Below are 17,637 nucleotides of genomic sequence, written 5' to 3' on the forward strand. Positions count from 1 at the left end.
AGGGCGTATTGCTTGGTCACCGACAATGACGTTGTTTCTTTGTCTGTCTGGATCGCGAGCTACGGCGCCGCCCGTGATCGTTGTAGGTCATGCCCACCAATGAGGGTCAGGCAAGGGAACGGGCAGAAGGGGCCGCAGGTATGCAATGGTATCACGTACCAGTTCGCCAATGCTATAGTGCTGCAGCTGCACTGAGGATAGTGGGCCATCCTCTCGCGGCTTCCGTCGGCCCTGGACAAAATTAGGGGTCCGATTCCCGCCTGCGGATCGGGCAGGTCGACCTGAACATGGAGAATGGGTGCATGAGACTTTTAGCAGGAAACAAGCATTTAATAAGACAGTCCTACAGGCATAGATCAACGTGACCTTCATGCTTTGTGCTGCCATGCAAGACAATACTACACTTGACACAACGAGATAGGTAGAATAGCCCACTTTGCGTGCCTATACTAGGACATCAAAGGCGCGGGGGGGGGGGGGGGGGGGGGGCAGGTTCGTAGCAGTCGTTGTGAGACGAGAAGCTGAACTTTCGTCCCCAGAGTTCATGTTTATGTGAAACACGCTTCCGCTATGATGCCGCTTCTCGTGTTTCTTCTCAAAAGTGATTCGTCATCCCGTTCTTCTCAGTCTCCATATAATGTTGGTATCAGGCTATATTATATGTGCGCGGCAGAGCTCCCTGCCTCATTTTTCCAGCTCTTGATCTCTTGACCCTTGATGCCCTCTTCCTCCTTTGTCCACTGCTTCTGCGTAGCTATGCTCCCAGAATGATCAATGAAGAAAAGCAAAAACATGTGTATATCATATATGATGGGAAACGCTCTCGGCAAATGCTATTCCTCCTCCTCCCCTCGGCTGCTCATCGCTTAAAAAAGAGTTCATAAACTGCCCATTCTCGCGTGAAGGCAAGTCCTCATATATGCCCAATTTCAAGGCAACTCTCCTACTACAAAAGAAAATGACATCACGTCATCAGCGCAATGTGCTTGAGCTCGCTCTGGACCTGCTGGCCAACCTTCATGGCCACGTAGTCGACCTCCTCGCCCTCGTCCTTGCCGAGGTTGAACTGCTCGGCGCGGACAGCCTTGGCCTGCTGGACGAGCGACGGGATGGGCGCGAGGTCAAAGTCGCTGCTGAGGTGCCAGAAGAAGGTGCTGCTGATGCGCACGAGGGGCCGGTCGGGAAATACGGCCTTGCGCTTCTCGATGACGGCCAGCGTCCTCTCGTTGACCACGACCTCGTGGTACCCGGCCTTGACGAGCCCTCCCGTCAGGTGCTCGATCTGCTTGCCCGCCTGGACGAGCAGGTAGTTGCCCTCGGGGATCTTGACGGGGATCTTCTTGCCCGTGTTGCGCGCCCAGATGTGCAGGCCCGGGTACCGCGAGCGGCCGTGGATGGTGAGGAAGTTGAGGTCCGTGTGGAACCCGGCCAGGATGGTGTCCTGCTTGCCGTACTTTTGCAGGTCCGACGCCGTGGGGGCCAGGAGATGGGGGCTGTTGGGTGTGGTGTCAGTTGATTGTTCAATCTTGTTACTGCTCCAGTCCAGAGAGAGGCAGAGTGTGTGTGCTTACCCGTACTTGCCGGCGTCTGAGAAAGTCGTCGCGGGCAGACCCATGCCAACTGCAGCCATCTCGGCAACTCCCGTCACACTGAATATAGAAAGAGATATATCAGTCAATGTCTCAGTTGCTGCGGGGGAGCATTTCCAACCCCGCGGACTGAACCCAGCTTGTGGAAAATACATACGCGCTCTTCATCGACGTCCCCCACTTCTCCATGACCGGTGTCCAGCGGTCCCGAATATTCTCCGCCCTGGGGATGACGTTTGGCGCGTTCAGGCTGGGGAACTGCGTCTCGTATGGGGGCACCTCGCTCATCTTCCAGAAGAAGCGGCATTTGGGGTCCGGCTCGTGGCCGCCAATGTCGAGGGGTCGCTCGCTGGGGGCGAGGCGCTCGATGACGTCGAGGCAGGGCTCGTCGACGGCGCACTTGGGCTTCTCGGTGTTCTCGAGAGTGACGCCGACCTGGTAGCCAAGGTCCGGGCGCTCGTCCTCGCGCAGGGCGTCGGCGGGCTGGGCAAAGTAGTCCTCGAGCAGGTCGAGGAAGGTGACGTTGTCCTGCTCGGCGACGCGCGAGTCGTGGAGGATGAGGGCGCCGTAGGTGATGAGGGCGCGGGCAGCCTTTGCGCACTCGGCACGGGCGGCGTCCGAGTCGGCGCCGTGGCGCAGGTAGACGTCGAGGTCGATGATCGGGAGGTCCATGGGCAGGTCTGCCGTGGGAAACTCCTGTGCTGAGCCCATTGTGTGTTGTGTGATGTGTCTGTCTGACTGTCTGTCTGTTTGTTTGTATGTGAGGCGGGGTCACGGTGGGGATGAGGCGGTGATGCGCGGTGGCGGTGGTGATGGCCTCAAAAAGGGACGACGGTGTGCCTTATGTGCAACTCTTGAGGCGAGGGAGAAAAGAGACACGACGAGCCGCGTGACAGAGCCCACGTGCGGCAGCCGTGAGGGGGCGCGTGTCGTGTGGTTGTTGCAGCTGTGCGAGGGGGAGGACGTGCAAGTAGGCCGGCGAGGACCCCTCGTGCGATGCGTTTGAAGTCGCGTGCCGGCGCGGTCACACGTGCACTGGCGTGGGAGAAGAGCTGAGGTGTGTCTGGTACCTCCAAGTAGCGTAGCGCAGCGGCTGGTGTGGCCTAGTGACGCAGTGGCGACAAACAAAACAACACTCCGAAGAGCTGCAGTAGCGGTGGCCGGCTGTCTCCGGGCGGGTGTGCCTGAAGTGTGTCTTTCGCTGGCTGGGCTGGGGAGGGTGGTTGAGCGTGAGGGGCAACAACCTTAAGGTGTGCCGGGCTATCTGCACAGAGAGAGATAAGCTTGTCTTGTTGTGTGGCGGCGGCGGCGGCGGCTGGTCAAAGGCGGTCGTGTAGATGGCGATCTCCCAGGAAGCGTCGTTGGCAATAGTCCAGATATGCTGAATCAGTCGGGTCAAAGCCACACAGGACGGCGAAACGACGACGGGACGACGGGCCCAGCAGAGGTGCGGCCCGGAGAATATATAAGTTGTCACATGTTCGGTCCCTCTGCTCCCTGCCTGCGTCGTGGGACGACGGCACTCCCGCCGCCCGGCGGGCGTAACGCGGAGAGAGACCACCACCCTGGAGGACGGACCCGGCACTCTGTCCAGAATGGGCTCCCCTGCCGGCCCAGGACGGACACGCACGCAACACGCATCCATCCTTTGCTGCTCTCTGCCTGCTCTCTCCCGTTCCCCATTTCTTTTTTTCTGGTCCCCTTGTATGCCTGCTTGCTTAGCTGCTGCGGAGTCCTTCGGCATTGCCCTCAGTCCTGCGAGTTTGACCAGCGGATCCATGGCAGATCTTCTTTGTGCTGGCGAGGACCCGCTGCTCAAGACAGGCAGGTCCCTATCACGACTAGCTCAGATGGTATGCCTTGGCATCGGCACTGTCGCGCTTGGCCTGCACGCATGGACATGAAATAGACCAGACGAGATGGAAGGACACGCAAAAAAGAAGACATTGGGGGAAAACAGACACAAGAGACGAGAAAAAAGGAGAGTGCACCAGTGCTCTCGTTTCTTCCTGTCGATCCAAAAGGGCGCCATGTGTGTGTGTGTGTGTGTGTCCCCGCCTGGCAGCTCCCCCGTTCCCGGAAGAAGAAAGAAGGTCCTTTTCTTCCTTCTAGCCTCCACCGTAGAGAGCAGGTCTCGGCACTTGGGCGGCGCGCGCGAGTCCGCTGGAGGGAAAGGCGAGTCTAAAAAGCCAAAAACTCCAGAACCCACATGGCATTTCCATGATCCGCCAATCATCATGCATCATTCATCATTACCGGATGGCTGCTCTGTCTATTGTAGCTGTTCTGGTCACGGACACCAAGGTTATCCTAATTTTGCTTGTTTTTCGTACACACTATGAATGGATAAGACTGCCTGGATGTGGCTATCAAACAACAAACATGTCACTGCGTGACAACAAAGCAGAAAAAAGGCAGGCCAGATATCCCCCATTGGCTAGATGTTGCCAAAAACCCACGGCAGAGCCTCACTCAAATCCATGCTCCCCGGGCGCCCGGACATGCAACACGCGCGCGCATCCATCCCACCCGGGATGCTTGAACCACCAGCCCAGCTTAAATCCTCCGGTCGCAGCCGTTCTCCGGCCGGCCGGCGCCTCCTCGAGGCAGGGCCCCAAGTCATACCACAAACATCCCACCATTTGCCAGGGCGACCTTTTGCGGGGGAGAGGGAGACAGTGGGGCACCACCCAGCGCACACACACGCCAGCCCCCAAGGAAGGGCCGGACAGCGAGATTGAGATCCTGCGGCGGGTGGTCCGAGGTGGCAGTCGGACACCGGCGGGCCAACCTCTCCTCCCCACCCCACTGCAAGACTCCCAGTCGTGGACACACACATTCACCAAGCCCACAGGGGATAACAGCAACTCCGCCGGACTTGCGGGCATATTTTTTGCTTTGTCAACCCATTTGGAAACGTCACATCGCTGTCCTGGCAATTTAGACCTGTCCGCCATGTTCTTGTTGATTACCCGTGCCTATGGCATCTGGCCTTTGGCCCTTTTGTCCATGGGGACAGGGTTTCTTTCTTTTTCGTAATGGCGCGCATTGCCAGCATTAAGCACCTGCCTCGTTGTCGCTCTTGCCCAGTCCAGTCCGGCATCATTCGCAGCCGCTTCAGAAGAAGACCGGCGGGTTTACGTCGTCTTCCGTCAGAGCACGCGACACCCTGATGGCTTCAATGGCGCCCTATGCTGGTTAGTCAGATGTAGCAAGGTCTGCCACGCACTCAATGGTATGTTCGGTATTCTGTGGGAATGCGGAACCTGTCCGGTAATTGGATTTTCTATGCCTCGGCAATGCCGCCCAAGGGTGACTCTTCACATCCCATATCTGTCTTTCCATGGGAACAAGAATGTACAAAAACTCCAAACGCCAACCAAACCAGGAAAACAGCCCGCCTCGCTTCATCTGAATGGGGTCAAGGGACAAACCCCGAAAACCCAGTGTGTATCATAACACTTCTATGTGCACGCAAGGCATTCATGCTTCAAATTAGTGGCAGCGTTGTTCGCCGCATCTGTGGGACTTCCGACACACTGGCTGGCCTACTGGAACAGCTCAACTCAGCTCCCCTAGTACGCCGAATCGGCCCTGCGGGCAGGAATGGGTGGCGCGGGCTTCTTCGATCGGCTGGGCGGCGGTGGCGGGGCCTTCTTGGCCAGAACACCGGATGACGCAAGACCAGTGTTGCTCGTGGTCCGACTCAAGCTGCCGTAGCTGGTAGCTGGGCTCTCGCTACGGTCGTAGTCGGGGCTTCCAGTGCTCGTGCCCGTGTCATAGTCGTCCGCAAACACGTCGCTGCTCTGGTTGGTCGACACGCGGCTCACAGGTCTCAGGTTGTTGCGCAGAGTGCTGACATTTGGCGGCGGCGGTTGCTGCGTGGCAGACTTGACGCGCAGCAGTCCATTCTGAGGCATTGGGGGCGGCGGAGGCTCGCGGTAACCTTGGCGGCTGGCAGGACCCTCAAATGTGCCCCCGTACGTGTTAGCACGAGTGATTGTCGGGCGGCTGCTGGTCTCAGACGAGGCAGAGCCGTTGCTTGTGATGCGGCCAGAACGGATGGGCAGGCGGGGCTCGGGCTCGTCCCTGGGCTCGGGCTCCTCGTGGATGTCCTGACGCGTAGCCCAGCGCTCTGTGCGGTCGTTGCGCTCCGAGATTGAGTGCGCCGTGTTGCTCCTGCTCCGAGTGGCGCGGCGCGAGCCGTGGTCTGGAGACCTCGGACCGCCGCTAGAGATGTGGCCTTGCCCTCCGACCCAATCGCGACGGACACGGCGTAGCTCCTCGGCACAACGCTCGTAGTACTCGAGCTGTGCATCGAGCAAGCTGGTCAGATCCTGTGTGCTCTCCGCCTCGGCTTCTTTGATGTCTTGCATTCTGCGATACACATCCTCGCTCGATTCTTCGTACTTGGCTCTGGATGCGCGGAGCTCCTCCTCGAGGCGGAAATCCTCGCGCTTGGCCTTCTGGATCTTGATCGTGTTGGCATCGTAAGTGAGGCGGCGGTTCTCCAGCTTCTTGCGGGCGTTCTGTAGAACATTGTGGTCAGCATGGGCACGACCGACATTTAAGTGCGCGTACTATCGAAGAGCACAGAGTTCTTACCTGGTATTCCTTCATCATGGCTAGAGACCGCTCCGTGGACTCGAGCCAGTACGACGTGGCGTTAGCAACGTAGCCTTCCTGGATGCCCGAGATGCGTTCATTGGCAGTGCCAAGAGCTGTGGGACGTCGCAAGCGTCAGTTTTGGTTGGCTCCTCAAGTCTCTCGCGCACCACTTACCGATGAGGCAGTTTCCAAACTCCGAATTGGGCTCGAAGTCCTCGCCGTGAGCGATCATGGTCCGGCCAAGAAAGCTGACAGGCAAGCCCTTCTCCTTGTCCTCGAACGAGTCGCAGCGGCGGGACAAGTGCTTGACATATGTGTTCATTGACTTTTGCAGGCGCTCCATTCCTATTCATCAACTTCTCAGTCAGAGCCAGATCATTGTATGAGTGGATAGGGGCGTGGATTGTAACGTACCCTCGTGCCGGAGAGCCATTTCGGTCTCCAACGCCTTGAAGTCGTCTGTATGGCATGTCTTGGCCTCCTGGCCCATCTTCTCGCCGGCCCATTGGAAGGCACGGTCGAACTTTTTGGTGAAGTTCATGTTGAAGGTGTTGTCGCTGGTCTCAAGAGGGTGGCTGTTTCGTGATCAATGGCAGGCGCAAAGGGCGATATCGACGTAGCGATGTCGGACCGCAACGCAGATGCAATTGCAGTGTAGCGTAATAGTTTTGGGGGATGACGAGGACTGAGGCGATCAACGCGCTGCGAGGTTTGCCGGAGAAGTAAACCGTGGAGTGGATGGTTTGAGCGAGAGACTATGGAAGAGCAGACTGAAGGAACTTGTAAGGAAAGTGCTGTCAAGCAGGACCCCGTGTCGTGTCGGCAGGAGTGACCCATGCTGTTATCAGAGAGGGTGGCGGGCGTGCTGGTTGGGGCACACATGCGGAGGAGTTACACCCGTACACCATCCTTGAGCTAGATTGCAGGCCGTGTTAGCGCACGCTAGCTCCAGGGACGCCGCGCCTTGGGACAGGCCCTGAACCAGGCGAGACAAGGAACAGGAGCGCGCTAATGCGGCGGCCATGACAGGGGTGTGAGGCCTGGACGCAGGGGCTACTGCTTGGCCCCCAGCGGTGGGCATCCAGCCAGCCTGTTGGTGTGGACCACTGTGGTGGATGTTGTCCTTGGCTGCGCAAGCCAGCCTGGCCAGAACGAGCACCGTCCAAAGCCAATGAGCAACCGGTCTTGCGGGGGGGCTGGCCCAACATCTTTAGCCGGTGGCACGACTGGCGGCACGCGGAGAGCCAGCAACCGCTCGATATCGACTGACAGTTCGCTGGTCATCGGAAGCATGATCGCATGAGCCGATACAGCCAAGCCATTGATCTTTCACTGCTCATCTCCAGCGGACCTCCAGCTACAGAAGCCGTCAGGCTGTGAGCAGAAAAGTCCGGACACTCTGTAGGGGATTTGATTGGGTCAGTGCCCGTACTTTTCTGGTACCCACCTCGGCCGTCTTGGTCGCCAGCATGGCGTGGGCGTTACTGTTGACTGCATTCTCAGATACGCAGCGAGTGGCATGTGGCAAATTCACGCCAAGAGGCATGTGTGAACCAGGCCAGGGACAGGGAGGGGGAGGGAGTGGGAGGGACCCGGGGAATGAGAGGTGCACACGGATATGTACAAAATGTTCGCAAGGTGGTAATCTGCATGCCCACGCCTTCTCTGCATCAAGCATCGCTTCATGTATTCTTGTCAAGGCATAATATGCATTGTTCAAAAGCCTGCTTGAAAAACGGCACAACTCCAGGTCCATCGTTTTGTTTTGCTTGCGTACCACGACTACTGATCTACACCGTCTTGTGGAAAAAGGTTAGCTGCATACAAGTATGGAGCAGAGACACAACAAATGTCGATCTCCTTTGTAATGTGGTGTAACAATGACGACAGGCGACACTTTGCAAGCGATGCAACGCTCAGGATGAAGAGGTTAAATTGGTCCAAGCCGGCGAGCGACAACCTCTCTGCGCAACATCGGTGCAATATCCGGGAAGCAGAACTGGTTTGTGCGACCGAGCCAATGGTGGTTGGTTTGCAGGGGTGGTTCTAAACAACTGCATGCGCTGGAGGGGGGAGACGATTGCGAGCTGGTGGCAATCGGCCCGCAAGCTGATCAAAGGGATTAACATCTCACGCATGCAAAGAGTACTTGTTACTTGGCTTCAAGGTCTGTGGTGAACTGATCAAATGGCAGCCATTCACCCAAAGACTCGTGGTGATGCTGGCCCATGAAACAAGACACGACTGCGATTGACGTGCGAGAGCCAATCGTCCAGCTTACGGCTGGCCCAGTGCGCGCTTCTTTGACGCCGAGTTCATCAGCGCGCACTCAACTCGCCCTTTGAAGGATGAGCAATGTCCACGCTAAATTTGCCGCTGCTCGCTTCTGGCCGATTTATCTTGCTTATTGGTATCCAGCCAGCCGGTGGCCAATATTTAGACACGAGCTCTTGCTGATCTTTGAGCCAGGATGTGATGGCGATATCCAGCGAGGTACATACGGCGTGGTCCGGTGCAGGCAGGCTTGGCACATGCAGCCAAGAATGCCCATCGACAAGTATGGGACTGGCAGATATGGATGATAGCAAGACTTGGCAACGAAGCTTGACGGTTATCTTGGGGGAGAAGAGCCTGCACTGGTCTTTGTCTTTTTTGCCTCGCCCCGAGTCTACAAGCCACATGCAGGTGGCCCTTGAGGTTGGGGTTTGGGACGACAGGGGAGGTACGCTACATACTATGGTACGGTGTCCAGCCCCGTCCTTCTAGAAATGGAATGTGGTGTGCAGGCAGGTGCAACCACACCATTTCTTGTTGGTGGCGGGGAAGGCGCTGTGGAGCGGACAGAGCAGGAAAGACACCTGCGCTTCTTCCAAGGTTCCTGCAAACAACAGACAGCCTCTGCCCACATCCCAGGTTGTCGGCTGTTCGTTCTTCCATGAGACTCTTTGTCAAGCGGCCGTAGCTAAAAGTCTTGTGCAAGAGGGCAACATCATGGATCAAGCCGCACACAGCGCTAACAAGCAAGATTTGGCCGTCGCCATTTTAGTCTTGTCGTCTGGCCCGGGGACGGTGGCCCCCGCCACGCTAAGGGCAACACGGGGAAGGCTCCGTCGGGCGATTTGGAGTTGGACAGCGATAGCGGCCGCCAAAGCAGGGTCGGCCAAAGTGCTTGCAGCACCTAGCCCTGACCCGAGCGATGATTAGCCTCCGATTGCGCAATCCAGCATTTTCCATCGAGGCACAAGTGCTCTATGCAGCAGACAGCAATTTGCAAGACAATGGCCCGTTGTTTCTGACTCTCTGTGATTCTGGACCACTACTGGTCGAGCACGTCCAACCCAATCCTCAGGTCCAGAGCGCAACACGAGAGATCATGAGCAGCCCGCCTCCACGTACCCGCAACACCGACCCGCCGACGCGCAACACGCTGTCGCAACATCCACCAGCAAGCGAACGACTGCGCCTCCGCAAGAACCTTGGGGGTTGGGCTAGCCACTCGTGCAGAACCCACTTGCACGCCTACCTGGTGGAATGTGCACCGCGACCAAGTGTCAGGCTGATGATATCCAGGAGTCGATATTGGACCCGGCCACGCACGCACGCGCCCCGGGCCTGTTTCAGCGCGCCCAGTCCCGTCCTCACAGTGCACCATCGACGTCACGCCTGCGCGCTAGCTGTCTTGTTGTGTTGATTACCTCCGCCGACATTGTGAATGTGAAGCGGCAAGCAGCACAGCCTCCTCGCTCGTGTTTCAAGGCCGTGCCCTTTCCCGTGGGCGGCAGGCCAGCACTTGACGCCGGGGAGGACGGGACCTGCTGGTTGCGTTTCAGCAGGCGCAGCTGGTCGCCCAATCGGCCACCCACGGCCTAACAGCAGCGCTTCTGCCAGACACGGCGGCGCTAAGCAGCCTGAAATAGATGCTGCACGCACAACGCACGCGTTTCTACCAGTCCTCCCTCCAGCTTATTACGTCGAAGATGGAGGGCTCTACGGGATGGAACGGGGGACGTGGCTTTACCACCTGAGTGAGCTCCCAGGTGCGTGCTCGTGCTGTTGTTCGCTGCATCCAGTCCCCTGCGGCGTCTGCCTTTGACAAAGTTGGGTCCGGCCTACGCACTTAACGGTGAGCTTCCCTTCCCCACAAAGGCGCGTCTCGCTGCTTGACGACGCTTGCCCCTCCAAGGCAGTCTCTCCCGTGTTGGGTGGGAGTAGGGGCCATCGCCCATGCACAATGTTGATTCCTTCCACGGAACATTTTGCATCCTTTGTCAGGAATCCTGTCGTAGACTCGTGGGCAAAACTAACAGGAGTACCTTGCTGCAAAGCACGACCCCGTGACTGTGCCTCAGCGTGCTTCGACATGCACATGCGCCCTCACTAAAAAAGTCTTGCTTGATTTGTTTGAGGATAATTCCCAGTTGTAGATCATGCTAACCCCCAGATTGGGCCCGTGTACACCAAGGCATATCCTCCCGACTGCATTCCTTCAAGCAATTCCATCATAACTCTACAGGATGATATCGGCTATGATGATCCCCAGGCAGTTCAGCAATCCCCTGTGGTGGCGAGAGCCACGCTGCTCGAGGTGGTGACAACGGCTGCATCAAATTCTGCATGCTTCTGCCGACGCCATGACCCCCATATCCATGCTCGTAAGACTTCATGTCCGTCGTCTTGTCGTCACCGCTGCTGCTGCTGCTCCTGCACCCCGACTCGGCGTCAGAGCCGGGCTGCAACGGCGGGGGGTACGAGTGTCCAGTGTGGTACGTATGATAGTGGTTTGTATGGCTGTGGTTATGGTTGTTGTATTCTGGTGACAGTGATATCGTCGGGAACTTGTTGTTCCCTCCCGCCATCATCATCCCTCCTCGAGAGCGGTCGGTGCCGTCACTCGCTCCTCTGCGCTTCCTCCTGACCCTGTACAGTATCAGGGCGGCCAGGGATGCGAGCAGGATGGCGCCGCCGACACCACCGCCTATCCCTCCTGCTAGGATCGCCACGTTGGACTGCGATGACGACGACGGCGATGCGGGGGAGTCTTCGTCCGCATGGCTAGGGGGGATGTACGGCGCGGTTTGCAGCGGTGGTTCCGTGGAACTGCTCGTCGCGGTAGTGGCGGAACTCGTGGGCGGTGGCTGTTCTGAGCTCGTTGAGCGCAAGATTGTCGAGCTAGGCTTCTCGGAGAACGGGCTCGAGGCTTTTGACGTCGCGCTGTCAGGTTATTGCAGCAAGGGCAAGTTGAAGTGTCTCGTGGTCAACCCGCAGGTCATGAATCATTACCAGCCGCCGAAACAGTTGGGCTATGTCAGTCCCGTGGATTCCGGGGATGGCGGCGGAGCATCTGCGAATGAGGCTGCGTTTGAGACTGTCATGGGGAGCACGGAGAATCTCGTTCGCAGCGCCAGGTGCTCGGCGTTGTTCCAGAGTACCTGCTTAGGGGCTCCTTGGGAGATATGACGTCTGGCCTGATCTAATGTGATATATTGGATGTCTACATCGTGCGTGGTCTGCTCGCGCAATTCGTGTGACCAGCCCTTTCGTGTGACAATGCTACGCACGCGAGCCAATGACGCTGGTCCCATGTGTCAAGTCGAAGAGCTGCCTGACCACTTCCTCTGAGATCTCCCGCTTCCTACTTCGGCATATCGTCAATGACAGGTTGGACAGTGTTTTGATCTCCCTACCGTCCAGCTCGAAGGCCTCGCCCAGGCGAGCGCACAGCTGGTCTAGCTCATTTTCACTAGGAACCTTCTCGGCGCGGGACAAGTGGTGTCTCCATATCTTTGCCCTGCCACTGGGATTGAGTCGTCCATAACGTAGACGAATCACACGTGATATGACAGCCGGGTCGATGTCGTCGTCCTGGTTGGTCGTGAGGAAGATGATACCAGGAAAGTATTCCAACTGCTTGAGGAAAATAGCAACAATGGCATTGTGGAAGTAATCCCCAATCGAGCCGCCACGAGTTCGTTTCGCGAGAAAGGTATCAGCCTCGTCGATCAGAACTACCGCAGAGGCCCGCAAGGCGAGTTCGAGCAAGGCCGTCAGACGCTGATCGACTTCGCCAGGATGGTCCCCGAGGTCGCCTGATGTGACACGGATGAGGGCTCGTTTTTGTTGTTCCGCCATCATTTCTGTTCACGATAGATGAGTCATTAGCGATGGGCAGCAAAGGCGCATGCCTGAGTGGTTTTCAGGTAGCCTTTAAAGACTTACCGGCCGTGAGTGTCTTGCCACAGCCGGGCGGACCGCACAGCAGAAATATCAAGCCCTCTCCTTTCCCAGCTGCCACGTCCATACCCACAGATTTAGTGTTGTGATCGGTGATCAGATCAAGAAGCATGTCCTTCTGAATCTGGGGAACCTCCAGTTTTCCAAGCGGATCTTTGGCCCACTCGACATTGTTGAGCAGATCAACGTCGAAGTAGCCCCATTCTTTCCCTTGCAAGCTGTACCCTAGCGACGTTCCTGGGCAGAGTAGGGCTTGGGCATCTGTTGGCTTGAAATCCTGCCTGTCAAAAAAGCTCCATAGCCCGAGTCTATATATGGTGATTTTGGATGACAGTGTCCACAAATCAGCTGGACTAGGCGCGTTGTTCGATAGCGCTGCATCCTGATCATCTTCCGCGCCCTCGGACGAGCCGCTGCTGTAGAGCGGGTTGCCTAATGCCGGGAAAGCGCGCATAAAGGCATGGTGATCCAGGATGATGCGGCCAGATAGCTGGAGGACAACAATGTCAGCAAGTAGGTTTAAAGGTTGGCAATGATACTTGTCTGCAAACCCACCGCTTTTGGCACAAGGTTGGTTTCCCAACCCCGCTTAGACTCCTCTGGCACCATGGCAATACCTGTGAGAAGTCAGTAAATACGTCGCCTAAAATGAAATTCTGGAGTTTCCTTCCACCAATCCTACCTTGGTATTGGAAATTGCTCGCATCGACATTTTGGCACCACATCTTGCCCCTCTGGACGAGTCTTGGAATCAAAGAGTTCTTCTCCTCTTCCCCGAGGTACTGCAATGGGAAGCAGTCAAGGTCTGTGATCTTCTTTGACCCTGCGAACTCTTTGATACGCGTCTTCTCCTTGGTCAATCCGAACATGGAGCCATTGTATCCCCATCGCAGCACTTCGATGTCAATGTACTTCATCCCCGTATTCTCGTCTTTGACAGGCTCAGATAGTCGGTGGAATAGGAAGCATTCTGGCTGCTTTGTCTTGTGAGCTTTAGCTGGAGTCTTGATATGCTCGCCATGCACCAGGAGCTGGCCCACAACAACACTACCTGCTTCGAATATGAGAGGTAGGTGCTTGAAGTCGATGAGTCCCTTGTCTACAAGGCCTGTCTGTACTTTGCCAAGAGCTTTGAGGTTATTCGATATGAAATCGTTGAGCCATCCGAGGTGCTGGGTTTGTTCTGGTACGTTGCTTGCACGTGTAGCCATCTCCCGCAGCTCTTTACGGCAGTGGAACAGCGCATAGTACGGCTTCTCGAAGATGATAGGATCGGCGCTGGTGCCAATCTGTGAGTGTTTGCCAATGATTGATCGGAGTGCCTCTTGCATGAATTCACTCTGAATCTCAAGGCCTGCTCCTTCGTTCTCCCCTTTGTTGTTGACCCGGTCCCGCTCCACAATCGCATACTGGCTGTACGGAGAGCTTGTATCTCTGGCGCTCACGCCAGATGACTTTTGTATGACCAGGGGTTCTCCTCCCTCCTTTCGCTGTTTCTCCAAGAGCTCAGTGTAGGCGTACTTGATGACTATCGCACGACGTTAGTTGTGGCTATGGCCATGATACGCCTGGGGGGTGCAACCTGAAGTTTTTACACCTCCTTCATCCTTCGCGCCCATTTTCTCCTTCAGTTTCAGATAAGGCTCGAGATCCATCATGATCTTTGACTCTGTAGTATCGTACTGGTCGCTCGGAGGCGTGAAGCAGGCAACGACTTGGGGCTCAAGGGGCACGTGCCGAGATCGGCGACTTCGTTCATGCGCTCAGGGGCGGGGGATTCCAGCAAGCTTAGGGTTCGCGCTCGGTTGTCAGAGCTGGAAGAAAAGAATACAAGGCATTGGACTTGCTGTGCGGCGGCCGATCGTGCCACGCAGGCTTTGAGGAATCATGGAGGGAGCGGGGGAAGTCCTGATTCCTCGGCCATGAGCGAGCCTTGCCGCCCAGGCTGTGGTGCCAATATTGCGATGGCAGGGGTCAGCTGCGCCGCAAGCTGCAGGGCCGGGGTCGTTAATCTGATGTGCATAGAGCTGAGGAGCCATTGGGGCGAGGCCTTTGGTCTCTGCAGGGGAGACGGGGGCGGGCCGCAATGCTTATCCCCCCTCAGCCCTCCTCATCATTTCACTCCCTCTTCTTCTACGCAAGCAGCATCACACCGAAGACTTTACTAGTGCTTTTGACACAAGTCAAGCCACGCTCAGCCCGATATGGCGATCCAGAGCAGCAGGACTTCGTAAGTGCGCCTAGCAGGATGACAGTCTGCCCCGCTGTGCTTGGCAGCCAGGAAGAACAAGACCACTGACTGCATGCAACCAAGAGATGAGGAGAATCAGGCAAATGCAGACAGGTCGACTCCCGACCTACACAAGGAAGAAGATCATATAGTCCTCGACGAGGATGCAATATACGCTAGAGCGACAGACTATCTGCGCTATGATCTTCCTGAGTCCGGCGTAACTCTGAGAGATTTACCAGCATTTGACAACTCTGCATTCTTTGGCATCACAGTCGAGGACGAAAATAGCAACCTGCAGCTGGAAATAAGTCAGCTGGTCCGCTTTGCTAGTCAGTCCGAGGTACCAGAGATATTCAACAGCTTTGGCACTTTGGGCATCACGGACTCAGTCGGCTATTCCGAATTATCAGACATAGTCGGCCAGCTCGAGAACGCGCTGCAAATCATCAACCACGACAATGCACTGGTGGCACTAAGTCACTATGTGACCGAGGACAATTACGACAGACTCATGAGATCTCGCGTTCACCTCAGAACGCGCTTTTTGGACCGCCCTGCTGGCGTTACGGGCCATCGTCCTAAACTTCTCCCAGACGGAAGACGGAATATGATGGCATATCATGCCCTGCTGGATCATGTCTTTCGCTCGCTTGCTTGGTGGATCGTCCGCGTCACTGATGTGAGGAGCTTCAGCAATCATTACATTGCAGTCCTTGCACGTTGGTCAGTCAAGCTCAAGACCATTGCCCTGGATCCAACACGGTGGGCAGAGAACTCGTTGGCGCGCGCAGAAGACGTTCTTCGACAAATCAACACCATGCAAAAGAGTGAAGATGTCATTGTTATCGAGTTTCCTGGAGATGAGAAAAAGCCGGTCGTGTTTCCAAATGACACTGATTGGGACATCGGGTACTATCAGGGCAAAAGCTTGTTCCGTGATCAGCTCCATACGTTGGTGTCCGCGGTGTTATCCTCCCTCGACGTCCGATTCCTCCTCCTTGGAGACCAACTGCGCACGCTTCTCTGTCGAAGTGGGCTCGACCAAGAACTGCGTCAGTTTACCATAAACGGGAGCGGTGCAATCCAAACATCTACCAATATCAAGGACATGCTTCGAAGCTATACAGCTCTCAAACTTCTGCTGGCAATATCACGCAAAATAGGCCAGGTCGAAGACATTCCGGCCAGTCATTCGGACAACTCAGTCAAGGTCGTCTGGAACTGCCAGAGTGACAATTCTCAGCCCAAACCTGATACAGGCACTGTTGAGACCACTCGACTGGATCATGTTGTGTCTCTCCTCCTGCCAATGGCCATTGCAGGCCAGTCTGCGAGAGTGACTTCCCTAGATACACTACTAAGCGTTTTCGTGAGAGCAGCAAATGAACCCCCACAGCCTGCCTTGCAGGTATCAGTCGAGAATTTCCCGAGGCTTGAGGTAAATTTAAGCATGCGATGGAATCATGCTGCCAGATCACGAGATGCCAAGAGGGAGGCCGGTGTTTTGCCGCCGTTCAAAGCGCCACTCATGGTTTCAGAGGACGGTGAGGGACTTTCCATTCTTAACCACTTTGATAGCTCATCATCAGAGTGGTGATGAGGATCTCTGTGTAGTTTCGCGCTACTAACCTAGTCCTCTCGTTCGCACAGATACAGAAGTAGACATCGGCAATGACTCCCCCGAGTATTTGCTGCGGCAAGGTGTCGCACAGGTCTTGCAGGACTATGCATCTCGGAAGGCCGAGATCCTGAGCTGGACTGTAACACAAGATACTGTCAGCGTGAGCACAAAGCGATACTCAAGCACTGCTCTAGTTATCGCTATAGGCGCCATTCTCGGCAGCATCCCACTACCCTTCGTTGTAAAGGATAGTCTGCCGGGTGTGGACCCCTTCCAGCTGGTCATGTTCAGCTGGCTCCTCGTCGGTGCTTTCCTCGTGGTGGCCAAGAGCCGGTACGTGGAGAACTGGCCGTGGCACGACTTCCTCCGCATGCAGGTCGTTTGCCGGAGTGTCTCAGAGCTGGCCAAGGCTGCAAGAGTGGACAGGCAGGCTGTCTTGCTACACCTTCTACATCACGAGTATCGACACCCCTTGGTTTTCAGTGGCCCATATCCGGGCATGTTTCGTCGCCAGAAGGACTCCGGAGGCTTCAACGTCGACGTCCCCACGCAACACGCCACTATTGTAGCAGCTGGGTTCATCGTCTTCGAAGGTTTCGAGTCGCAACTTGATTCGGACAAGTTGGAGAAGCGCACAGTCATACAGGACACGCGAGAGGGCAGGGACGGCGAAAGGCTTGCGTTTCAGGTGGATGAAATGTCTCGTACAGTAGCTGGGAAGCGTAGGCTTAAGCGTATCAAAGGGCAAAACGAAGAGGAGGAGCAACGCATTATTCGACGTTTCGAGGTACTTGGTCTCTCGACCAAGGACTGGAACTTTACTTAGCCCGGATTTTCTAGAACAGGACAACGTGAAATTGAGCATACTATCATCTTCGGTACGAGACCACTTGGCCCATTCTGGTCGTGCCGCCAGTGATGATAATGGCGATCCGCATTTCTCTTCAAAGGGCTGATGCTAGAATAGATTAGATGAATAATAAGGCTTTCGATTGCGAGTATGACTGGCAAGTTGCGCAACACTTGATTCACCATAGGAACAATCTCACAACAGTCCAGCATATACTAAAGCAATAGGACTGGTGCTTAGAGTGCAACGGAAAGAAAAACCAAAATCATCAGGCCCTGAAGTGCTTCAGTGGCAAAAATGCACGAGTGACACAACCACTGCCCATGTGGCTGTTTACAATGCATCGCCTGCACCTGAGAACAGTGGTAAGTAAATCATTCGGCGTGGACATCAGTACGTTTGTGTGAAAAGACGTGTGGGCGCGATGGTTGAGCAAAACCCCCCCGAATCTGCCAAAAATATAACAATTTCGGGCAGGCGTGAAAATTGATAACACGGCAGATAC

The 17,637-nt window shown here is 55.9% G+C and overlaps 4 protein-coding genes across 4 annotated transcripts; 1 reads left to right on the forward strand and 3 right to left on the reverse strand.

The window, feature by feature from the left end:
• Positions 1 to 964: 964 nt before the first annotated feature.
• On the reverse strand, positions 965 to 2,261 carry B0I36DRAFT_373341 (uncharacterized protein; the record flags this gene model as incomplete). The annotated part of the gene is made up of 3 exons (XM_046160185.1): positions 965 to 1,493; positions 1,572 to 1,649; positions 1,747 to 2,261. The coding sequence occupies 3 exons, from the start codon at positions 2,259 to 2,261 to the stop codon at positions 965 to 967; spliced, it is 1,122 nt and encodes a 373-aa protein (XP_046013507.1).
• A 2,903-nt stretch (positions 2,262 to 5,164) lies between these two features.
• On the reverse strand, positions 5,165 to 6,738 carry B0I36DRAFT_373342 (uncharacterized protein; the record flags this gene model as incomplete). Its single annotated transcript, XM_046160186.1, has 4 exons — positions 5,165 to 6,118; positions 6,195 to 6,310; positions 6,372 to 6,542; positions 6,612 to 6,738. The coding sequence occupies 4 exons, from the start codon at positions 6,736 to 6,738 to the stop codon at positions 5,165 to 5,167; spliced, it is 1,368 nt and encodes a 455-aa protein (XP_046013508.1).
• A 4,918-nt stretch (positions 6,739 to 11,656) lies between these two features.
• Positions 11,657 to 14,044, reverse strand: B0I36DRAFT_99629 (P-loop containing nucleoside triphosphate hydrolase protein). The gene is made up of 4 exons (XM_046163709.1): positions 13,111 to 14,044; positions 12,984 to 13,045; positions 12,414 to 12,918; positions 11,657 to 12,331 (listed from the first exon to the last, which is right to left on the reverse strand). The coding sequence occupies exons 1-4, from the start codon at positions 13,757 to 13,759 to the stop codon at positions 11,748 to 11,750; spliced, it is 1,800 nt and encodes a 599-aa protein (XP_046013509.1). The 5' UTR covers positions 13,760 to 14,044; the 3' UTR covers positions 11,657 to 11,747.
• Positions 14,045 to 15,189: 1,145 nt separating this feature from the next.
• Positions 15,190 to 17,267, forward strand: B0I36DRAFT_319839 (uncharacterized protein). Its single transcript, XM_046153466.1, has 2 exons — positions 15,190 to 16,205; positions 16,312 to 17,267. The coding sequence occupies exons 1-2, from the start codon at positions 15,269 to 15,271 to the stop codon at positions 17,106 to 17,108; spliced, it is 1,734 nt and encodes a 577-aa protein (XP_046013510.1). The 5' UTR covers positions 15,190 to 15,268; the 3' UTR covers positions 17,109 to 17,267.
• Positions 17,268 to 17,637: the final 370 nt, after the last annotated feature.

The sequence above is a fragment of the Microdochium trichocladiopsis genome, assembly GCF_020744255.1.
Source record: "Microdochium trichocladiopsis strain MPI-CAGE-CH-0230 chromosome Unknown B0I36scaffold_4, whole genome shotgun sequence".
NCBI lineage: Eukaryota > Fungi > Ascomycota > Sordariomycetes > Xylariales > Microdochiaceae > Microdochium > Microdochium trichocladiopsis.